The sequence below is a fragment of the Pseudochaenichthys georgianus genome, chromosome 4, assembly GCF_902827115.2.
Source record: "Pseudochaenichthys georgianus chromosome 4, fPseGeo1.2, whole genome shotgun sequence".
Classification (NCBI taxonomy): domain Eukaryota; kingdom Metazoa; phylum Chordata; class Actinopteri; order Perciformes; family Channichthyidae; genus Pseudochaenichthys; species Pseudochaenichthys georgianus.
This window is the reverse complement of record NC_047506.1, coordinates 221964-241314: the sequence shown is the minus strand read 5'-3', so window position 1 is coordinate 241314 and position 19351 is coordinate 221964. Positions and strand designations below refer to the sequence as shown.

The window sequence follows — 19351 nt, the reverse complement described above, 5'->3', positions numbered from 1 at the left end:
GCCAATCAGAGACAGGTTCTGGATATATCTGAGACCTGTGATATGTTGATGAGAAACAGTATAATAGGGGACCTTTAAGATGTAGTGTTTTGGAACATTTCATGTTGCTTATATAGCTTTTATTACACTGCCATTTTGTACTGCACCTAAATTGGTATCCAGTACTAGATATAGAAAATAATGAACTCTTGAACTGTTGAACTCATCAACATTGTGGTAAATACACTTGATGATAAGATCCATGACCATTCACACATCTGCTCATTAAATATGAAGCCAGTTAATTACGTGTTCAGACATCCTGGACTCTCTCCAAAGATTACAAACAAATAAATCAGTCAATTAATTAAAATGTGTTATATCTTGTTTTTAGTCAGTACAAAACCAAAGGTGTGAAAATAGAAGATTTCTTAGCCTCGGGCAGTTTCCAGGCCAGCCCGGTTTAGACTTGTACTTTTTGTAGCATTAAAGGGAATTTGATTTTCTCATGTAACCCCTCAGCAAGATTTCAAAAACACGATAAACAAAGAAAAGGGTTTTAGAACGTCCCCCATAAGGCTGATTTAGTGTCGCACACCTATAGGTCAATTTCACACGAAGCAAGGTAAGTTAAATTCACAATATACTGTAAGTATTACTTTTCTTCTGCTGAACACTTCTGTGAGTCTCAAACAAATAACTTTTTGGCACATGTCAGTTCTTCACATAGTTTTAAATGTGTAATACGCTAGTCATAATAAATATGAACCCACAGAGACACTTTTATGCGGCAGCTGTCCTCGGAGCAGCTCATCTTATGAGGCTGAACTCCTTATCTGATCAATCGGCGCTCCAGGCAGATTCAGGTTGCACACATTTGGCAGAAGAATGTCACCTGAGATGAATCGCCGCAAATCATGAGTAAAGAGAGGCATTTCTTCCTCAGGCTCACAGCACCTGAAACACTGATGAGGGGGGTCTCACCATAACCCTAAAGATCCTTTAAAGAGTTCAAAAAGACATTGAATTAATTTTGTTAAAGGTCACCTATCGTGCTATGTTTAGGCAATAGCACAGGTCTCTGATATATAAAAATATATAGAAAACATGTCTATGAAGTGTTTTGCTCAAAATACCAAACAGATCATTCTAGCCATGCCTCATATCCCTCTATTTCACTTCCTGTTTCTAAAATGCTGATTTGGGGATAAAGCTTTAAAGAGGAGGGGTCTGAGCTCATGCGGGACCCGGCAGCTACCGTCTAAACTAAATGCTGCCGTGATGAAACGCCATATCATGGATTATCAAGGATTCTCTCTGAAACAGTCTGGAGCTCAAAGGCTTTCTCTCTTGCCGGTTATGTTCCTTTCTACTTCCTGCTTCTTCACACACATGCTCTCCAGCACAGGTTAGCTCTGAGTGTTAGCCATGCTAATGTAAACACCGACCATATTACGTCCAAAACAGTCGGCCATTGTTTCTGATAGCAGCGTTTCTGATCGGGCCGTGGGTCCACATTTCAGATATTACGTCATATCGGACGCAAATCTGGATCAGCTCCGTTGTTCCCCGTTTTTAGAGATTTGGGTACGGAGGAAAAGACAGGGTTTTATTTCCTGACGCTGCGTGAGCTCCCCGACACACCGGGGACACATGTTGATGTAGAAAAGACATCAAAGTGCATTTTGCATGATAGGTCCCCTTTAAGATAAGGCTTTTATTGGGATTAAAATAATGAAATCACTAGAAAGTCTAGAAACACTAAGACATTGGAAAAAGGAGTTCATGAGTCGTTTGCATTGTTAAATCTCGAAGTAATGTGTAAGATCTACTTTTTAAACATTTTATTTAATTCCTTTCACATTAACATCGTGCAGATCAAAATGGCTGAACCAACAGCACTCATGCTCTCTGGCCAGAAAGCGTGGTGCAGGGAAGGGAACATGTAACAGAAATTGTCTTTAAACTAAGATGTTACGCCATTGCATCGATGAAAGGCAGTGAACACGGGGTTCTGGGTATTTTACAAGTGTCTGGTGAAGCGGGAGAGAAAGTGAACATATTTGATTTTTCTTTAGGACCTTTCAAAACGTTTCTTTTGTTTTAAATCTTTTGATCAGCAGCTTTTGCTACAAAACTTATCATTTTGAGGGTGAAATAATCCTTTAGGTGCTCAGAGGAACATGTTCTAATCCTGAAATAGAAACTCTTACTTTAAGTTCTTCAATTTTCTGCCTTTTGCATGAAAAAAGTAGACGGAAATGATTTCGCCTTCCTCCTCTTGGTCGATACGCTGACTTAATTGTCTCCAATGGTCATGTTTTAAACCTTCTTACGTGCATAACGACTTATCAGCAGGAACACGTCTCTGAGAAACACAGCAAGTGAAGCTTCTGCACCATTCTTTGCGGACACATTTCCTTTTGTCAAGGACAGCCCTAACATATAATGAGGATGAATGTCAAGAACTCCTCCTCTATTGTCCTCGAACACACCCTAACGGAGCTGCTGTTGATCGTGTTGTTGCCGTGTGTAAGCTGACTCCCAGCCTCCTCTCAGGCGTTGGATGACAGAGGTGGACAGTTGGTCCAGGTGTGGCGATGCCGCTCAGCGATGCTCCCAAAGCTGCACAACCCGCTCCGCCTGCTCTGTCATTACCGGACAGCTGTTGCGTCACCTGTTGTTAATGCGTCTCCTCTGCAGACTCGCACCTTTACTTTAGAGTATTAATGCACCCTGGCGGGCATCGGAGGTGGCGGAGGTGTCCCCGTCACACAGATGTGTCCCGCGTGTGGCTTTGGTTCCTGTGTGACTGCAGATTACATAACGACCCGCATTACAATCGAGTATTTGTGAATTCTAGAGACGAAGTGGCCTCGTGTCGAGAACTGGCATTTAAAGGATAACACCGTAAAAATCACCGTATATTTTTGCAGTTATGATCAGGACCGATGTTAGTTAAAGGATTGAACCAATTAAAAGTTGAAAATATAAATGTATAATATTTTTAGAGCTGTTTAAAAGAAGGGACAAGTTTGATCTCTTGGAAAAGTATTTGGGAGTTGAAAAAGAAAAATCTCACTTTGCATTATCGACAAATCCAAGATGTTCAAACATAACAGGATGTACAGGAAATATTGAAATTATATATATTTTTCAAATAAAAATCAACGATAGTTTGATGTAAACAAAGTAGCATTTAAAAAAAAGTTAAAATTATGAATATTTGGTCGTTATATATATATATATATATGGATGGATATATATATCCATAATTAATGAAATATCGATATCTAAACTCCTGTCAGATTTCTCCTGACTTTGTAAAATAAACAAGAGGTAAATGGTCATTTTAAATATCCATAATTAGTGAAAGATCGATATCTAAACTGTCAGATTTCTGCTGAGGGACATTTAGAACCTGCTGAGCTGAAAGCTGTGATTTAATGCCTTCCAGTCTGAACTCAGGGCGTGCTGGCCCTCTTCCTCAAGGCCACGCCAGCCGACTGTGGGATCGTGACATTTACCAGATTCCCACCCCGCCTCGCTCATCCCTCTCATTTTCACAGTCCAAAAAACAAAAGTGTTTGTCTTGATGTGTAACTGTGAGCAGGTTCGGAGTGTGGTTTGAGAGGCACGCCCCGCGGCAGCCTGAGACACTTCACCGTCACTCGCTGGGTCCCACAGTCACAACAGATGAGGCAAGACCAGTCTGATTGGTCTGATTCACATGGAGCCGTTGTTTATCATTGTAGCAATAAGTGAACAGTCAACTGCACGCTGTCTGTACTCCTTTGAGGAAACCTATTACCTCAATATGCAAAACGGAATACTTACTTTACATTTTCCGGTACATTTTCACTCCCTTGTCCCGTCTTAAATAAATAAAAGCAGATAAAATGTTGGTCCTAGTGCCAACTTTAAATATATCTCTGATAGATGAAGAACAACAACGATAGCTTAAAAAGTTGCAGGTGAAAAATGTAACAGATCTGGAATGAACTATGGGTCATTGATATTATTAACGTCACAAATTACTATGAAGTCATTGCATTTAATCACAAGACTTCAAAGTTGAGTTTCGAGTCCTAGCAAGTCATAATGCACTCGTCGCAATACGTTATACAATTTTTAACCTGCATATAGCATCTCTTATTTGTTGACCCCGTAGTTAAGGACCCCAAAGTATCTTTAGTTTCAACAAGCTCTCAGTCATGGTCTCCACGGTCCCCTCTCACATCTCGGTTGGATGCTGTCACTTTAGACACAGTGGATTTAAGGAAATCCTTTTGTCGCGCACTTTTTAAATATCATAACTTATAGATCTGAGTTTGGGGAAAGTTGTGATGTCTTAATGTCCAAGATAAGTCCAGAGCCGTATGTGGAGACGTCTAAATTGATTTATGCTCGAATTCAAAGACATGAAATCAGTTGAGTCCACACCTCTGCTGTTAAGCCCGAGGTTTAATAAAACCGGTTCATTCCGGTTTAATTAATGGATGAGCCACAGAACGTGATCTTTGTTTACGTATTGTTCTCAAGTCGATCGACAGAAGGTGTTTTCTCGTGTCGGAGAAAAACACTTCCTCCAAACAAAGAGTGGCCCCATTGCATCTCCACGGGCCCAGAGAGAGTCCTTGGGATGTTTCCACACGAGGCTCCGACACCTGGTCGTTTCACGAATCCCAAATAACCTCATCCCAATATCTCTCCCTCCGTCCCGAACATTTCGCCCCTCAGATTTTCTCTGCTAATGCTCTCCGTTTGAAGTCCCGCGGGATCTTCCACAGGACTTATGGACTGTGTGTTCTGTGCTTTGTGATGACTGTTCTTCTGGAGACACGCCTAATCCTCAACCCACACCTTAACCTCTTCCCGTCTGGCATGACTGTGACACACACACACACACACGCACGCACGCACGCACGCACACACACACACACACACACAGATAGAGGTGCATCATTTCCCAGAAACCTTCCTTCATTGTTTCCTTGTTGGCACTGACCATCCTAACGGTATGTCACTTATGTTTGCTTCATGTCTGCGGAGGATTACCTTTCAAATGTTTTTACGTTATTTAATATGCTGTGTCTCGCTAATGCAATGATACTGGTTAGGAGATGGTATGGTCCGCTCTAGGGGGGGTTTGAAATCGTCTTTCCATGAATTCAAATATATTGTAAATTATGATTACAAGTAAGAAGGATTTGAACATCTTTTGAAGCATATGGCATGTAGCTTCTATAGGGGGGTCCTCCTTTCACTCCCTCTCGAAACGCCATACAATAACATACTACTACATACTACATACTACTACATACTACATACTACTACATACTACATACTACTACATACTACATACTACTACATACATACTACATACTACTACATACTACTACATACTACATACTACATACTACTACATACTACTACATACTACTGCATACTACATACTACTACACTACATACTACATACTACTACACTACATACTACATACTACTACATACTACATACTACTACATACTACATACTACTTTATTTCCTTTAGACATCTGAAATGCACCACTGCAGCTTGTATTGCAACATCCTGGACAAATATGTAAAATGCGAGACATGGAACTAGATAATAACATAACACCCACTGGCTGGAATAAGACTACCTACATTCGATCTGGGATTAAAGTCGTAGTTAATTTTAAGGATTGACGGGTGCATCCAAACATTGCTTCAGTCTAATCTTATTAAATAATGAAACCTTGTCGTTCAGATGTCCACTCTCCAGGATGTGGCTGGGGTTAGGGACACTGTGCACATTGTATCTTGTATTCAAAGGGTTTGTGAAGGGGTTAACCTGTGAGCAGACGCCCAGGTCAAAGGAATACCCGGGTTTAATATGCGTTACCTTCCTTTCTCCTCTAAATTAATGGAGTGTGGCAAATGAGGCGACCATTGTTGGCTCCCGATGCGACCATTGTGCGCCCGGTGGTGTTTGCCGTGCGTATTACCTGCCACCACATAAGGGAGGAATGTCACGGGGGGGGCTCTCGCTGCAGAGCTGCAGGGATTACAGTAATGGATTGAGGGCCTGTAGATAATACTCGTGTAAATACTGCGTGCCTCTTTCCTGAACCCTGTGCTCTCGCAGTGTCTTTCTGAGAGGAGTTAAGCTTGATGGTTGCATCTCACATTGCGCCGGAGGAAAAAGGAGGTGGAGGAGGAGGATAGCTTGTGAATGCTCAAAGAGAAGAGTGTTCCAGCGAAAGCCAGCAAGACGCAGCTTGTCCGGGGAACATCTGCGGGCCGTCCCACGCCTCACGAGATGGGGCTGAGACTTGTTTGTGTCAAGAAGCTTGTCACGACTCGCCCATCACACGAAGGGAGACGAGCCCTAAGAGCTGCAGATGGGAAAAGGTGCAGGGGAATTTTTTTTTTTTTTAAAGGCAGGGTTGAAAAGGTTTTTTTTTATGATATGGGCGATGGGATTTCTTTATAATCGTCATGGAAAAGCCCATTCTCTTAAAGTTTAGATTACAAGATAATTCTTTTTAATAAACAACCCAACCTGCAGCAGAAAGCAGGGTCGTGCTGTTGGAAAAAAAATTGATTTGAAGAGTATTTTTTTTTTGAGCAATTCCCTGACTGGACTTAAGATCAGATTGAATACGTTATATATGGCTTCTCTGAGGACAGAAGAGGTACCTTCAATACAGCACAGCAGAAATAGATCCCATAGGCTAAATGGGCATGAAGAAGCTATAAGGTTATCGGAATGTATTTATTAAATAAACTGCTTTCACACACGAGACTTTTTTAAGCGATCAAAAAGTTTAAAATGCACTACACGTTGCTATAGTTGCGGTTATTCTGACTGCCGGTGAAGTCCAGGGTTCGACTGGCTGACCCCGAGTGACAGATGAATATTTGCCTCTTTCAACGCCGTCCACACAAACATGACAGCACATGTCAGCGTACAGGTTGGCCTCGGGACAAGTGTCATCACTCAGCGTGGTCAAGATAAGTGCTGCAAAAAAAACCGATATTTGTTTTAAAGACTCGAACACGGAGGAAAATCGTCCAAAAAAACACGTTTACACCCTATTTTCCTCCAGGAAGCAGGTGCTTTTCCTCGGTTTCTGAGAGTCGAGGAGCGTTATTGTTGAATTAAACCGGTTTGGGAGAAGCTCCGGGCGGGACGTGACTTGTCAGGTATGAAGAAGACAAGACCAGAGGCGCCACTCGGTGCTTGTTTAAGGCCCGATGTTTGTCAGGACTTGACTTCTGCATGCGCCCGCAGCGCCTGTCAGCAGCACAGGAACGCTACAGCTGTGGGCCTGCCTCGACCTGCACGCAAGGGAAGTGTGTGTGTGTGTGTGTGTGTGTGTGTGTGTGTGTGTGTGTGTGTGTGTGTGTGTGTGTGTGTGTGTGTGTGTGTAAGTAATTGCACACATGCACCACTGTACAGAACAAATTGTATGTTGCAGATTATTAAAACAACATATTTTCATTATCACGGCGGCTTAAGAGCTCGTTTTCCCCGTCGCGAGGTTGTGTTTGTAAACGCGGACGCTTTTAGGTTATTCACTTCTTCTTCTGTTGCCACATGTACATGAGAGGATTGTGAGGCAACGGTCCCCCGGGCGTTTAAGTGGAAAAGGCCAAGCCACCTCTAGTACTTTGTGAAGCAACACACACACTTTAATGTTGTTTAGAATATTTTTGTTGTTGTTTGTTGTCTCTTCGTTTTGCCTCATTACTTTGTAGTTTTTGGTCTCTTTTCTTTGGAGGGTGTGAGTCTGGTGCACTCTGCAGCCATGTTGCATCTCTTAGTGGAACATGTATGACTCTTTGTTTTCATTTAGTGTCTCTTTTTGTGCCGTCTCTCCGTTGCTGTGATTCTCTCTAATTGTCTTCGTTACTTTTTCTCTCTTGCAGTTTTACACCTTTTTATATATTTGTGTGTCTCTCAGTCGTCTTTGGTTTGTCTCTATGTCTCTTTGTCTCTATGTCGTGATTTTGTCTCGCTTCGTCGTCGTTTAATGTCCCATTCTTTTCATTCTAACCCTCTTCCTGTTTGGCCCGTCTCTGAAGGACACGGCGTGGGTGAAAGCCGGGGGCCCCCCGACACTTTGGGCCCCTCGCTATCTCTAGCCCACTAATCCCTCCTTGCACTCGTGCCCGTTTGAAAGCCGTGCGTCACGTGAGCGTCTCCTCGCACACACAGAAACATTTTCTTTCAAGCAGTTGCGATGAAGCAGCTCTGTATTGTGCGCCGTGTGTGCAACTCGCGATGTGACCAATGAAAGGCTCATAATTACATGTTAACACCTGAGCGCCGCGCCCTGTGTGAGCCGCCGAATCCCATCATTCAACCCCGTCCTCCGCCCTGCGCTCTGTTGGCTTTAGTCAGCAGCGGCTCCTCTCTCTCTGCCGAGCAAACACAGCAACAGCACATATTTGTGTGTGTGTGTGTGTGTGTGTGTGTGTGTGTGTGTGTGTGTGTGTGTGTGTGTGTGTGTGTGTGTGTGTGTGTGTGTGTGTGTGTGTGTGTGTGTGTGTGTGTGTGTGTGTGTGTGTGTGTGTGTGTGTGTGTGTGTGTGTGTGTGTGTGTGTGTGTGTGTGTGTGTGTGTGTGTGTGTGTGTGTGTGTGTGTGTGTGTGTGTGTGTGGTGTGTGTGTGTGTGTGTGTGTGTGTGTGTGTGTGTGTGAGCGCCAAAGTTTGTACCTCCAGGGCTGGGATGGTCGTGTGTGTGTGTGACAGTAGTATATGATCTAAACAAGCGCTCTGCCTCTGATTAAATCTCTGCGTTGTTTTCGCCTTCAGCTACACAAAAGCAACACCCAGTAATTATTGCAAACATACGCACTGACCCGTTACGGTTTCATGATGGCTGTGGAAAAGATTATTCTCTTACAGTTTAGACGAACCAAACATCCCCTGGACAGATACCTGCCGCAGAACATGGGCTCACCGAGCTTACATCAAATCCTTAACTTAACTTTAGATACCCCCGGCTTTAATGTCCTCCTTATTTGGGTTAGTTTCAATTCAAGTATCGCAGCGTTATATTCAATACCACAAAACATTCAGACAGAGAATTATACAATCGTGGTGTGTTGCAGCGAGAAGTCCTCCTCGCACATTTGATTTAATACGTCCAGGAACAAAGACGTTTTAGAAAGTTTAAAAAAACAGTTTTTGTAAAAGAACACCTTGTTTTAAAAATGAAGTATTTTTCTTCATATTTCTCACTTTTCATTCGGTGTGAAACGCTCTGAACTCGTTCTGTGTCTTTGACCCTTCCCCTCCACCCGCCCCCCCTCTCCACCTCATTTAGCTGACTGACAGAGGCGTGCGAGGGTATCGGGTTAGGAGCGAGAGGACACACATTTATCTGTTCTTTTTTTGTGTGGAAAAAGCTGCTTTGATTGTCAGCAAGAATCAGTACGTGTGCCGGAGCTGGAATCAAAGGTGCATAAAAAAACAAGAACACTTTGTACCAGAGTCCAGAGTCAGAACTAAACATGGAGAAGCAGCGTTCAGTTATTATGCTCCAAATATCTGGAACAAACTCCCAGAAACCTGCAGGTCCGCTGCAACTCTGACTACTTTCAAATCCAGGCTGAAGACTTTTCTTTTTGTCGCTGCTTTTAATTGAACTATTCATATCTTAAACTGCACTGTAACTTTTATCCATGTATTTTTCCTTTTAATGTTTATTTTATTCGCTTTTCTTTTTTAATGCTTAATGCCTTTCATTTTTTGTAAAGCACTTTGAATTGCCTTTGCGTTGAAAAGTGCTATATAAATAAACTTGCCTTGCCTTGTATTTTGATTATCTTAGCGTCTGCTTTACGGCTGCAATCAAATCTTTTTTTTCATTAGTGATCAATCGTTTGGTCAAAGTCCTTCTCAAAGTACAAGACGATGGCTTGTCATGCTTCGGGAAACAAAACAAAAACAAAAAACATTGACTTTTATACGATTTTAAAACAGAGAAGCACCAAAACTTCATTTTTACGAGGTGGAAAACAGCATTTTAACACATTCACGTCAGAAAATGTATCAATTTCTCACAATATTTAGCAATTATTTGTCTCTTGACCGACTGATAAGAACTTTTTTTAAATTTGTTTTGCACTTTTGAAGCTGACGGTACAAAATGCTCTCCATGGACACCTTGAAAAGTATACAGTTTCTACAGTTAATGTATTTGTTCTTAAATGTCTTTTATTTTTCAGCACGTTGAATCGCCACGTGCTGAAAAGTGCTATATAAATCAAACGGCCTTGGCTTGCAGTCAAAGCCCGTAAGACCTGCAGCTCCGATCTGCTTTTACTTTCAATACTATCAAAACCTCGAGCGGTGATTTACGCAGCACTGCCCAGTCACTTCACAATGCCTTGTTTCATTAACTTGTCTGCGTTAGTGAATCCCGTGTTTAGCAACTGGGCGATAATGTGCTGTTTTGGTTTCGTCCTGACGAAAGGAAAAGCGTTGCACGCCCGCAGAGAAGAGCAGAGAGGCTCCGTGCCAAGCGTAAAGACACAAACTGGGATGAGCTGCTTTTTCTTTGGAAGCAATTTTAATCGTAGTGGAATTTTTTTTATGTTGCATTGTTTCTGAAACGGCCCCGAGCGGCTTTCACAACGTTCACCTGTATTCGCTCAGAAACGAGGCGGACGGGGGGGGAAGAAATCCCCCCTCCACCTCCACCTCCACCCAGAGTCTCCTCCTCTCAGGGGATTTAGAGCTCTGCACACACAGCAGTGATTTCTATGGTTTGTTTACACAGTCGGGTTCTGCCCATTAGCAACAATTCAGTCTTTCTGATGGCTTTCTGGTTATCAATCCTAACAGGAGGGGCGCTCCAACCCTCAATGTGAGAACACAGATCCCTCTAGTCAGTAGCTGTGTTTACCCTCGCGTATATTAACGCCCAATTTGATGTATTGCAGTAGAAAAGCTGAATGCAAACGGACAGATTGGATCAAACGTCCTCAATTCTGGTTCAAGTTTCCACGCTGGTTTTTGCTTTTAAAGAAAAGACAGGAGATGCCATTTTAAAAAACATCTTTGCTGTCTTACAAATATTTAACTTTGCTGTCGGATTCTTATCAAAAACGTACTTTTTATTTAATCGTGCAAAGGCAACGTACTGATTTAATGGCAGAGGTGTGGCTTAAGGGCACATCACGTGTGCCTTTTGACTCGAAAGTATTTCAAACCCCCCCCCCCCCCCCAAGGACAAAGATTGTACAGGTTGAAAGCATCCAATCAATTTGGAGGAGAGAAACACGAAGAACGGACTGCCTCGGCTGCATCGTCACATTATTCTAAAGTAACTTGGGAAAAACCAATAAAGTTGACGTTCACTTCTATTAATTTCAGCTCTCCAGAGTTTTGCAGAAACATAAAATGGCTTCCAGGAATGAAATCAGAGAACGGGAAGTGTCTTGGTCTTCAGTGGTTTTACAGTGAATTAGTGAAACTACAAACCTGTAGAAACCTCCGGAATTATTCTTCCAACTCTTTTCACATGAGCAGACTCTGACAGGTTACAGAGCACAAGTTTAAAAAATGAAAGAGATAATTTTGTCAGATCGGTCGATTAATTGATTATTATTCGCCAGGGCTGCCGAATAATCGATTTTGATCATGGTCAGTTTCTGGCCACCCTAATTCGGGTTCAGCCCTGATGGGTACCGGGGGTCGACATACTTCACAGCTCCTGGCTTACAGACGTTTCAATGTAGGTCATTTTACCCCAGACAGATCTTTCTAGACCTTCTTCATTCCTGCACAAAGTAGAACTGACTTAAGTTGAAGGAGGAAGCCCCGCTCTGGATGATGAGGGGCCATCAGATGCTTTTAGCCCCCCCCCTCACCCCTGAAGATGAAAGAGACCATGCTTGGAGTTTAATTGCTCCTGGAGGGGTCCGTTTTTTATGGCGCTCCTCCACGGAAGTCCCAGAGGCTCTCGTGAGATCTTTGAGGCTCCCCCCCACACACACTCGCAGCTCCAGAACCCGTGTGTGTTTATTTAACTCGTAATCACAGTCTTGCCTTTAACCCTTTTTATGCTTCGGGGAAAACAGAAGTCACGGTGCTGCCAACAGGTGGCAGATACAATTCACGCATTTTTGGAAGCTTTCAAATTGCTTCAACTTTATCGATTAAATTGCATTGTTTTGTTAATGAGTTCGATTTTTGACAGATTTTGCGATGAAGTAATTTTCCATCTTCATATAAATACCAGCACACTTATTAATTAGTACAACTATACAATTAAAATGCATTTCAACAAAAAAAAAACATTTGTGTAAAAAAATCTACATGAAAGTGGAAATTAGACTTTATTTGGTAATGATAAAATATATAAATATGTGGACTATATATATGTGCCATAAACATATGTAAGTGAAGACACTCCTCTGAGCTCACGAGTACAATGATGGTGATTCATTGATTCCATATAAAACGTATTTAAGGCTTATTTAAAAATATATAATGATAATAAAAACATTCAGACAAAACAACAAATAAACTACGATATAATTTTTTTTTTCCAGCACAGTCTTATCCTCTTGTTTTCTCTGTTCGCAGTACTCCACAGAGCTGAAGAAGTTGTACTGTCAGATCGCCAAGACGTGTCCGATCCAGATCAAAGTGCTGACCAACCCCCCGCAGGGCGCCGTCATCCGAGCCATGCCCGTCTACAAGAAGGCGGAGCACGTGACGGAGGTCGTGAAGCGCTGCCCCAACCACGAGCTCAGCCGCGAGTTCAACGACGGTCAGTACACTTTGATTTATTAAACGTTATCCCTCACGTGTCACTTCAGTTATCTGCCGTGGGAGAAAGTCCAAAGGAACCCTCGGGAAAGTAAGAAGCACAATGTCTAAAATACTCTACTACTATTACAAGTGACTGAATCATGTTTTCAGAAAAATGAACTTAAATGACTTTATGTGAGAATTTAGATGTTATGCTTTTGTATACTTATACCATACCATGACCTATAATGAGTACTTTCCTTCTGATGCAAGTACCTCAAATTGTTATAAGGTATATAAAGTGATATACTCAGTGCTTTCTGTTTTAATGAACAGGTCAGATCGCTCCTCCCAGCCACCTGATCCGGGTGGAGGGGAACAACCACGCTCAGTACCTGGAGGACTCCATCACCGGGAGGCAGAGCGTGTTTGTCCCATACGAACCTCCACAGGTGAGCGTCTCCCACTCTGCAGACAGGCACCTGAACGCACCGCCAGCCACACTTCACCACCTCGCATAGATATCGGGTGTTTCTCAATGTCGAGTACGCTTGCTTGGTAGCACATGTCTTCCGAGTCACTTGCTTCAGAAGCGAGGCAAGAATCCTTCCTGGCATTCGGAAGACGAAGAGTGGAACGGGCGAGCAGGTGTGCGTCACATGACAGGCCCCGCCTTACATTGGTCCGTGCGCAAAGCATTGTGGGGATTTTACTACTACACATGTGCAGCCACGAAATTTCTCGCTACGAAGTACGCCGGGCTCAGTAGAATTCCAAGTATGCTGGACATTGGAACAGTCCTTCGGCGCCACTCGATGGCGTAGTATGCTTGAAATAGTGGCTCTGGAGCAGCTTTACTCGACATTGAGAAACACCCCAGGGACTCCATGTGAACTCAGACCTAAAAGCCTCTCCATGTGAGCATGCTTCATTTTAATGCAGGCTGCACAGAGAAAACATTTTTGACATTTTATTTTCTTCATTCAAGGTGATGGGAAAAACATCCTTTCACGTATAAGTAAATATGAATATGGGATTTAAAACGTGACACATTGCTGGGAAGAGACATGTACAATATATAATAATTTAAATATGCAGAGCTGTGCATTTTTAGAGCTGGAAATAAAAGGCAACTACTGTACTAGAACTGCATTTACACACACTTAGATGCATGTTTAGTAAAACTTAAAAAACAACAAATATACAGCAACCTTGTCTCAAAAATATTGCAGTTGATGAGGAGAATATTGTCAGTCGCAGTGGCGAACCGTGTCTATCACAACTGGACCTTCTGTAGACACACACCCCCCGCCACCGCCCCCCAAGATCTGATTGGTTGCTTTCTTTTCTAACACAAAACCACTGAACTGCGAAGTGCATGGTCCGAGAAGAACAAACAAATCAACGTACCACTGTGATATTACAGATCAGCAACACAGATACCATTCTCATTTATTCCTTTTATTACGTTTTATTTATATAATTAAATCGATGTTTTGTTTGTTTTATCTGAGTGTTCCGGGGTATTCTCTGAATACCTTGAAGGCCCTGACGGTTCGCCACTGCTCATTAGGGACCAATAGCTTTTCAGCTCAGCTTTTGTAGTCAAATGCCTGGAAAAGAACATCTAAATAACAACAACTCACCATCCGTGTTGTCCTCCTCTCTCAGGTGGGCACAGAATTCACCACCATTTTGTACAACTTCATGTGCAACTCGAGCTGCGTGGGGGGGATGAACCGACGCCCGATCCTCATCATCGTGACACTGGAGACCCGAGAGTAAGACACGCTCACAGCCAGCCGCAGGTTCCTGCAGGTAACCGTCTGCTCCGTGTCTCACCCGCTGTGTTTCCCTCTCAGTGGTCAGGTGTTAGGCCGCCGCTGCTTCGAGGCCCGGATCTGCGCCTGCCCCGGGCGAGACAGGAAGGCGGACGAGGACAGCATCCGCAAGCAGCACGTGACGGACGGCTCCAAGAGCGGAGACGGTACGCCGCTTTATGATATATTACAATATTAGGACTATGTTAGAAACTCTCCCTCGTCCCCGGCTTGAGCTTCAGCCTCAGGGTCCGTGTATCTGGGATCCTCTCCAGAAAGGAGTCATCACATACAGAGCATCAGCTAGTTCCTGAGCAGTGTCCTTCACATGCTGATATCCAAGAGAGGGAGTCACACAGTCACAAGATGGAGGAATAGAAAGCAGTATTCAATGTTTACTTCCGATCAGCTCCACGTCAGAAATGAGCATGCTTGATGTCTCTCTCCATAGAGGCTGAATCATCATGTTCATCACATAGCTATCACATGCCTCAAACAGTCCTGATGCTCTTCTAGGTCATCACACATCCTGTCATGTTCACAGCTACAGTTGGGACACTTGTAGCATGCTGCTCTCATGTTGGAAGAGGACACTCAGTGTTTTCCCTGCAGACTAAGTTTAGCGTAAAGATGGCGGCGCTCACACTCTCCTCTCCTCTCCTCAGCTTACCGCCAAGTATCCCACGGCATCCAGATGTCCACCATCAAGAAGAGGAGATCCACAGACGAGGAGGTGTTCTGTTTGCCTGTGAGTGTTCATTTAAAACAGGCTGTGCTGTATTTCAAGACGTATTTAGGGAACATACAAATATCCATGTATCCCAATATCATGTACTTATACACAAGCAGAACTCAAGCACAGCACACAAGTGGAAGCCGTGCTCCACTCCGTAAAACTGTTTATGAAAAGGCGTGATGAAGAAAATGTAATAAATAAAATACAGGTCTATAATTTGCTAATAGAAGTGCAGGCCCATAACCATGTAATAAAGGTTGCTGTACGCACGCCACACATTGAGCTATTCCTTCAAACTGACCGCGATCCCTTATGTTGACTTCCTCCAGATCAAAGGCCGTGAAATCTATGAGATTTTGGTAAAAATCAAGGAGTCTCTGGAGCTGATGCAGTATCTGCCTCAACACACCATCGAGTCGTACCGGCAGCAGCAGCAGAACCTCCTCCAGAAGCAGTGAGTACTCGCTCTTATTCAGCAGGAAGGACACGAGTGGTGTGTCCTCATGACACGCGTGCTGGGTTTCTTCCTGAAGTGCATGTTCGTTTGCACAGAACGGCCTGCAGTGATTTTTAATGACTGACGTGTTGCGTCTTTTCACTGATAAAGCTTTGCATGTGAGTTCTTTAGTGTTTGTATTGCTGCCACTGAAGCATTGTCGCTTATAAAAATGTCCCAAATTGGGATCAATAAAGTACTTAAGTACTTACTTACTTAAGTACTTACTACTCTACCTACCTACCTACCTACCTACCTACCTACCTACCTATCTACTTACCTATCTACTTACCTATCTACCTACCTATCTATCTACCTATCTATCTACTTACCTATCTATCTACCTATCTATCCATCTACCTACCTATCTATCTACCTACCTACCTACCTATCTACTTACCTATCTATCTACCTATCTATCCATCTACCTACCTATCTACTTACCTATCTATCTACCTACCTACCTACCTACCTACCTACCTACCTACCTACCTACCTACCTACCTACCTATCTACCTACCTACCTATCTACTTACCTATCTACCTACCTACCTACCTACCTATCTATCTACCTACCTATAAATATATCTATCATAATCAGGCTTACAAAGTACTCAGATTATTCAAACAAGTAAAGGTGACAAAAACTAAGGAAAAAGTACTCAGTTACAACTAAAAGTACTGCATTCAGATTCTTCAATAAAGTACAATAAAGATCATTTTAATTAAAGTACAAATGTATAGTTGTACTACCTACCTACCTACCTACCTACCTACCTACCTATCTATCCATCTACCTATCTACCTATCTATCCACCTATCTATCCATCTATCCATCTCTCTATCTATCTATCCATCCATCCATCCATCCATCCATCTACCTATCTATCTATCTATCTATCTATCTATCTATCATAATCAGGTTGACAAAGTACTCAGATTATTCAAACAAGTAAACAAAAACTTGGTGCCACTTTGTAAACTTGGCCAAAACTCACTTAAAAAAACTTGTTGCTTTACTTTATACTTTAAGTGCATTTTGCATAGTACGAGTCCCTCAAATGTGTACTTAAGAACAGTATTTATTCGACACAATGGCTGCAGAGTGTTCCTCCATTAGATGTGTTTTCTTTCCTCCCTCTCTCGTGGGATGCGAGCCAAACACATCTGAGTCGTGACGAATGTGCCGAGCTGCGCTTTGTTAACGAGAAGCTTCCCAAAGAGCGCGGTGACGCCTTTGGGTGTTCTGCCAGGACTCTTTGCACAACAGAATCTGTGCTCAGCCTCCTCCATTCACTGGAGCATTAATTAAAACTGTCTCGTGTTCACACACTTTCCCCCCCCGCCCGCCCCGCCCTGTTTTCACTGAGAGCTGCAGAGGAGCTGCTGCTAATGATAGTTTGACAGCACCACGGTGATAATTACTGCTTATGTTTTAGTTTCCCATTAAGAGCCTGGCAGACGGTGAGATCATGTTTGCCCCGCGTCCACTGCTTTCGTGCATTCCAGGTTTTAGTATTGATTTCAGATTCTTTTAAGTCTCAGCGTTGGAGGGATTTCACGTTAACAGAAATGTAGTTTTCAAAACCGATGCAAGTGAAATCCCAAGATTCTTGATACCAATTCGTTAAAACTAAACCATGTACTTGAAAACACGTTCCCTCGTAACTCAATCAGGTCATAATTCCCTCTCTTACTGTATATCTATTCTAATTGCTGTGAAAACTATTTATTCAAGTTACTCGCAGCCAAAACTATGATTGGATTTGAACACATCATGAAAGCTTTGTCATGTATCTTCGCCCGGGGTAAACTTCGTGACTAAATAGAGCATGAATGCAGCCTTTCACCTGCTGCTAACTGCTAACACTAACTTGCCAATTTCAACAGATTTGATTTTAACCTTTGACTCAACATGATATTAAAGTATTGGTTTTCCTTGGCATCCCTAGCATTTAGTATATTAGCATGGATTTTCTTAAAATAAAAGGTTGTAACCCTCCACGACAAGATCAGATCAGACAACTAGGACATTTCAGCTATCAGAGCATCGAGGGCAATAAGAGCGATTTAAAGATAAGGGGGAAAATGCATTAAAGGTGGGGTGGGTAAGAACGGAGAAACCAGCTCGAGGGTGCTGGAATTTGAAAGTACGCAGCCGAAGAAAATCTGCCCCTTCCTTCAAGGCAAGGCAAGTTTATTTATATAGCACCTTTCAACACCAGGCAATTCAAAGTGCCTTCCAAAAAATGAAAGACATTAAGAAAATGGCATTTAAAATCAGTCAATAAAAAGAAAAACATTAAAAGAAAAATACATGGAATACACTTCAGACTTCCTCCAACACACACATGACCAATGAGGGCACGAGATCAGTCTGTGCCCCGATGGAAGGCTGACAGGCAGGTAGGCCATTCAGTTACTTTAGCCGGCTCAGATGATTGGTCGTGCTTTTTACAGCGCCACGGCTTCCACAGAAGATATATGAAGTGAATGACCTACCCCACCTTTAAGTGAACTCCTAAAATAATTCTCCAATGTTAGGACAGGAACGAGTTCACAAAAAGCTAATAGGAACAACAATTAAAACAAAATGTAAGACAGTATACATCATTAAAAATAACATTAGGAAAAGTCCAAACTCGCTACATATAGTGCACGTTGTGTCTGAGTAACCCCGGTCTGCACTGATGTGTGTCTACAGAGCGCCCTCTGCTGGTCACTTCTGTTCCTTCTCCTCCACTAACATTCATCACCTCCTCCTCTTCCTCCTTCAGTGAGCACTCACTCCTCTCTCCTCTTCCTCTTCCTCCCTGCAGTCTGATTAAAGCCCGTCTTGGTAGCCGACTCATGGATCCTTCAGGAGAGCAGAGGCGGCGCTGCAGCTCCTCCTGAAACCCACATTCCTCTTCCTCATCTTCCTCCTCTTCCTCCTCCGTGGACCTCCTTTCTGTCGCCTTTTGTTTCTCCTCTGCTCCTTTCTCTGGGACTCTGCACTGAGGACTTTCTGTTTTGTAACATCTGGAATATCCCAGCTCAAAGCCTTTTCATCGTTCATAGATTATAATAATGGAATCTTATTTGCATGCGTCCTTTTAAGTATATTTGTTACACCTTCTTCCCGGTTTGAAATGATGTAGCGTAGAGTTCAGTCATGAAGCTGACAGGAACCAAGTTCTGTTTTTATCTCACTTGACTTACGGTGCTTTCTTTCTGAGAGCTGGACTCAAAATCTTTTTCTTGAGGGGGGGGGGGGAAGACTTTATTATTTTTGCTAATGCTGGTCATGTTTTTTAAAGTCACTGCAGGTCAGTTTTTTTTTTTTTTTTTTCCTCTTTAAGATGTGATTCTGTTTGAAACAGATGTTATTGTTTTGGCTGCTGCACTTTTGTCTGTCAGATTATAATAAATAGCTTTTTTGGTGCTTGAACTCTGTCCTGTTCTTTTACGGCTCTGCTGTTTCATTACTGAGCTGTGTGGGCAGTACGAGGAGGAACATCTGTATTTAGTTAGTTATATACTCAAAGGGGACCGATCATGTAAAA

General features: G+C 42.8%; 1 protein-coding gene across 3 annotated transcripts in view; it reads left to right on the top strand.

The window, feature by feature from the left end:
* tp63 (tumor protein p63) overlaps positions 1-19351 on the top strand; it is a 68761-nt gene that overhangs the window by 43287 nt on the left and 6123 nt on the right. For 2 of the 3 annotated variants that reach the window (XM_034080248.1, XM_034080256.1), the window contains 6 exons: positions 12587-12773; positions 13091-13206; positions 14426-14535; positions 14617-14741; positions 15240-15322; positions 15640-15764. In XM_034080248.1, the coding sequence (XP_033936139.1) occupies positions 12587-12773; positions 13091-13206; positions 14426-14535; positions 14617-14741; positions 15240-15322; positions 15640-15764 (746 nt within the window). Of the gene's footprint in view, positions 1-12586; positions 12774-13090; positions 13207-14425; positions 14536-14616; positions 14742-15239; positions 15323-15639; positions 15769-19351 lie in introns of those variants that run through there. The other variant, XM_034080263.1, reaches the window with a different exon arrangement.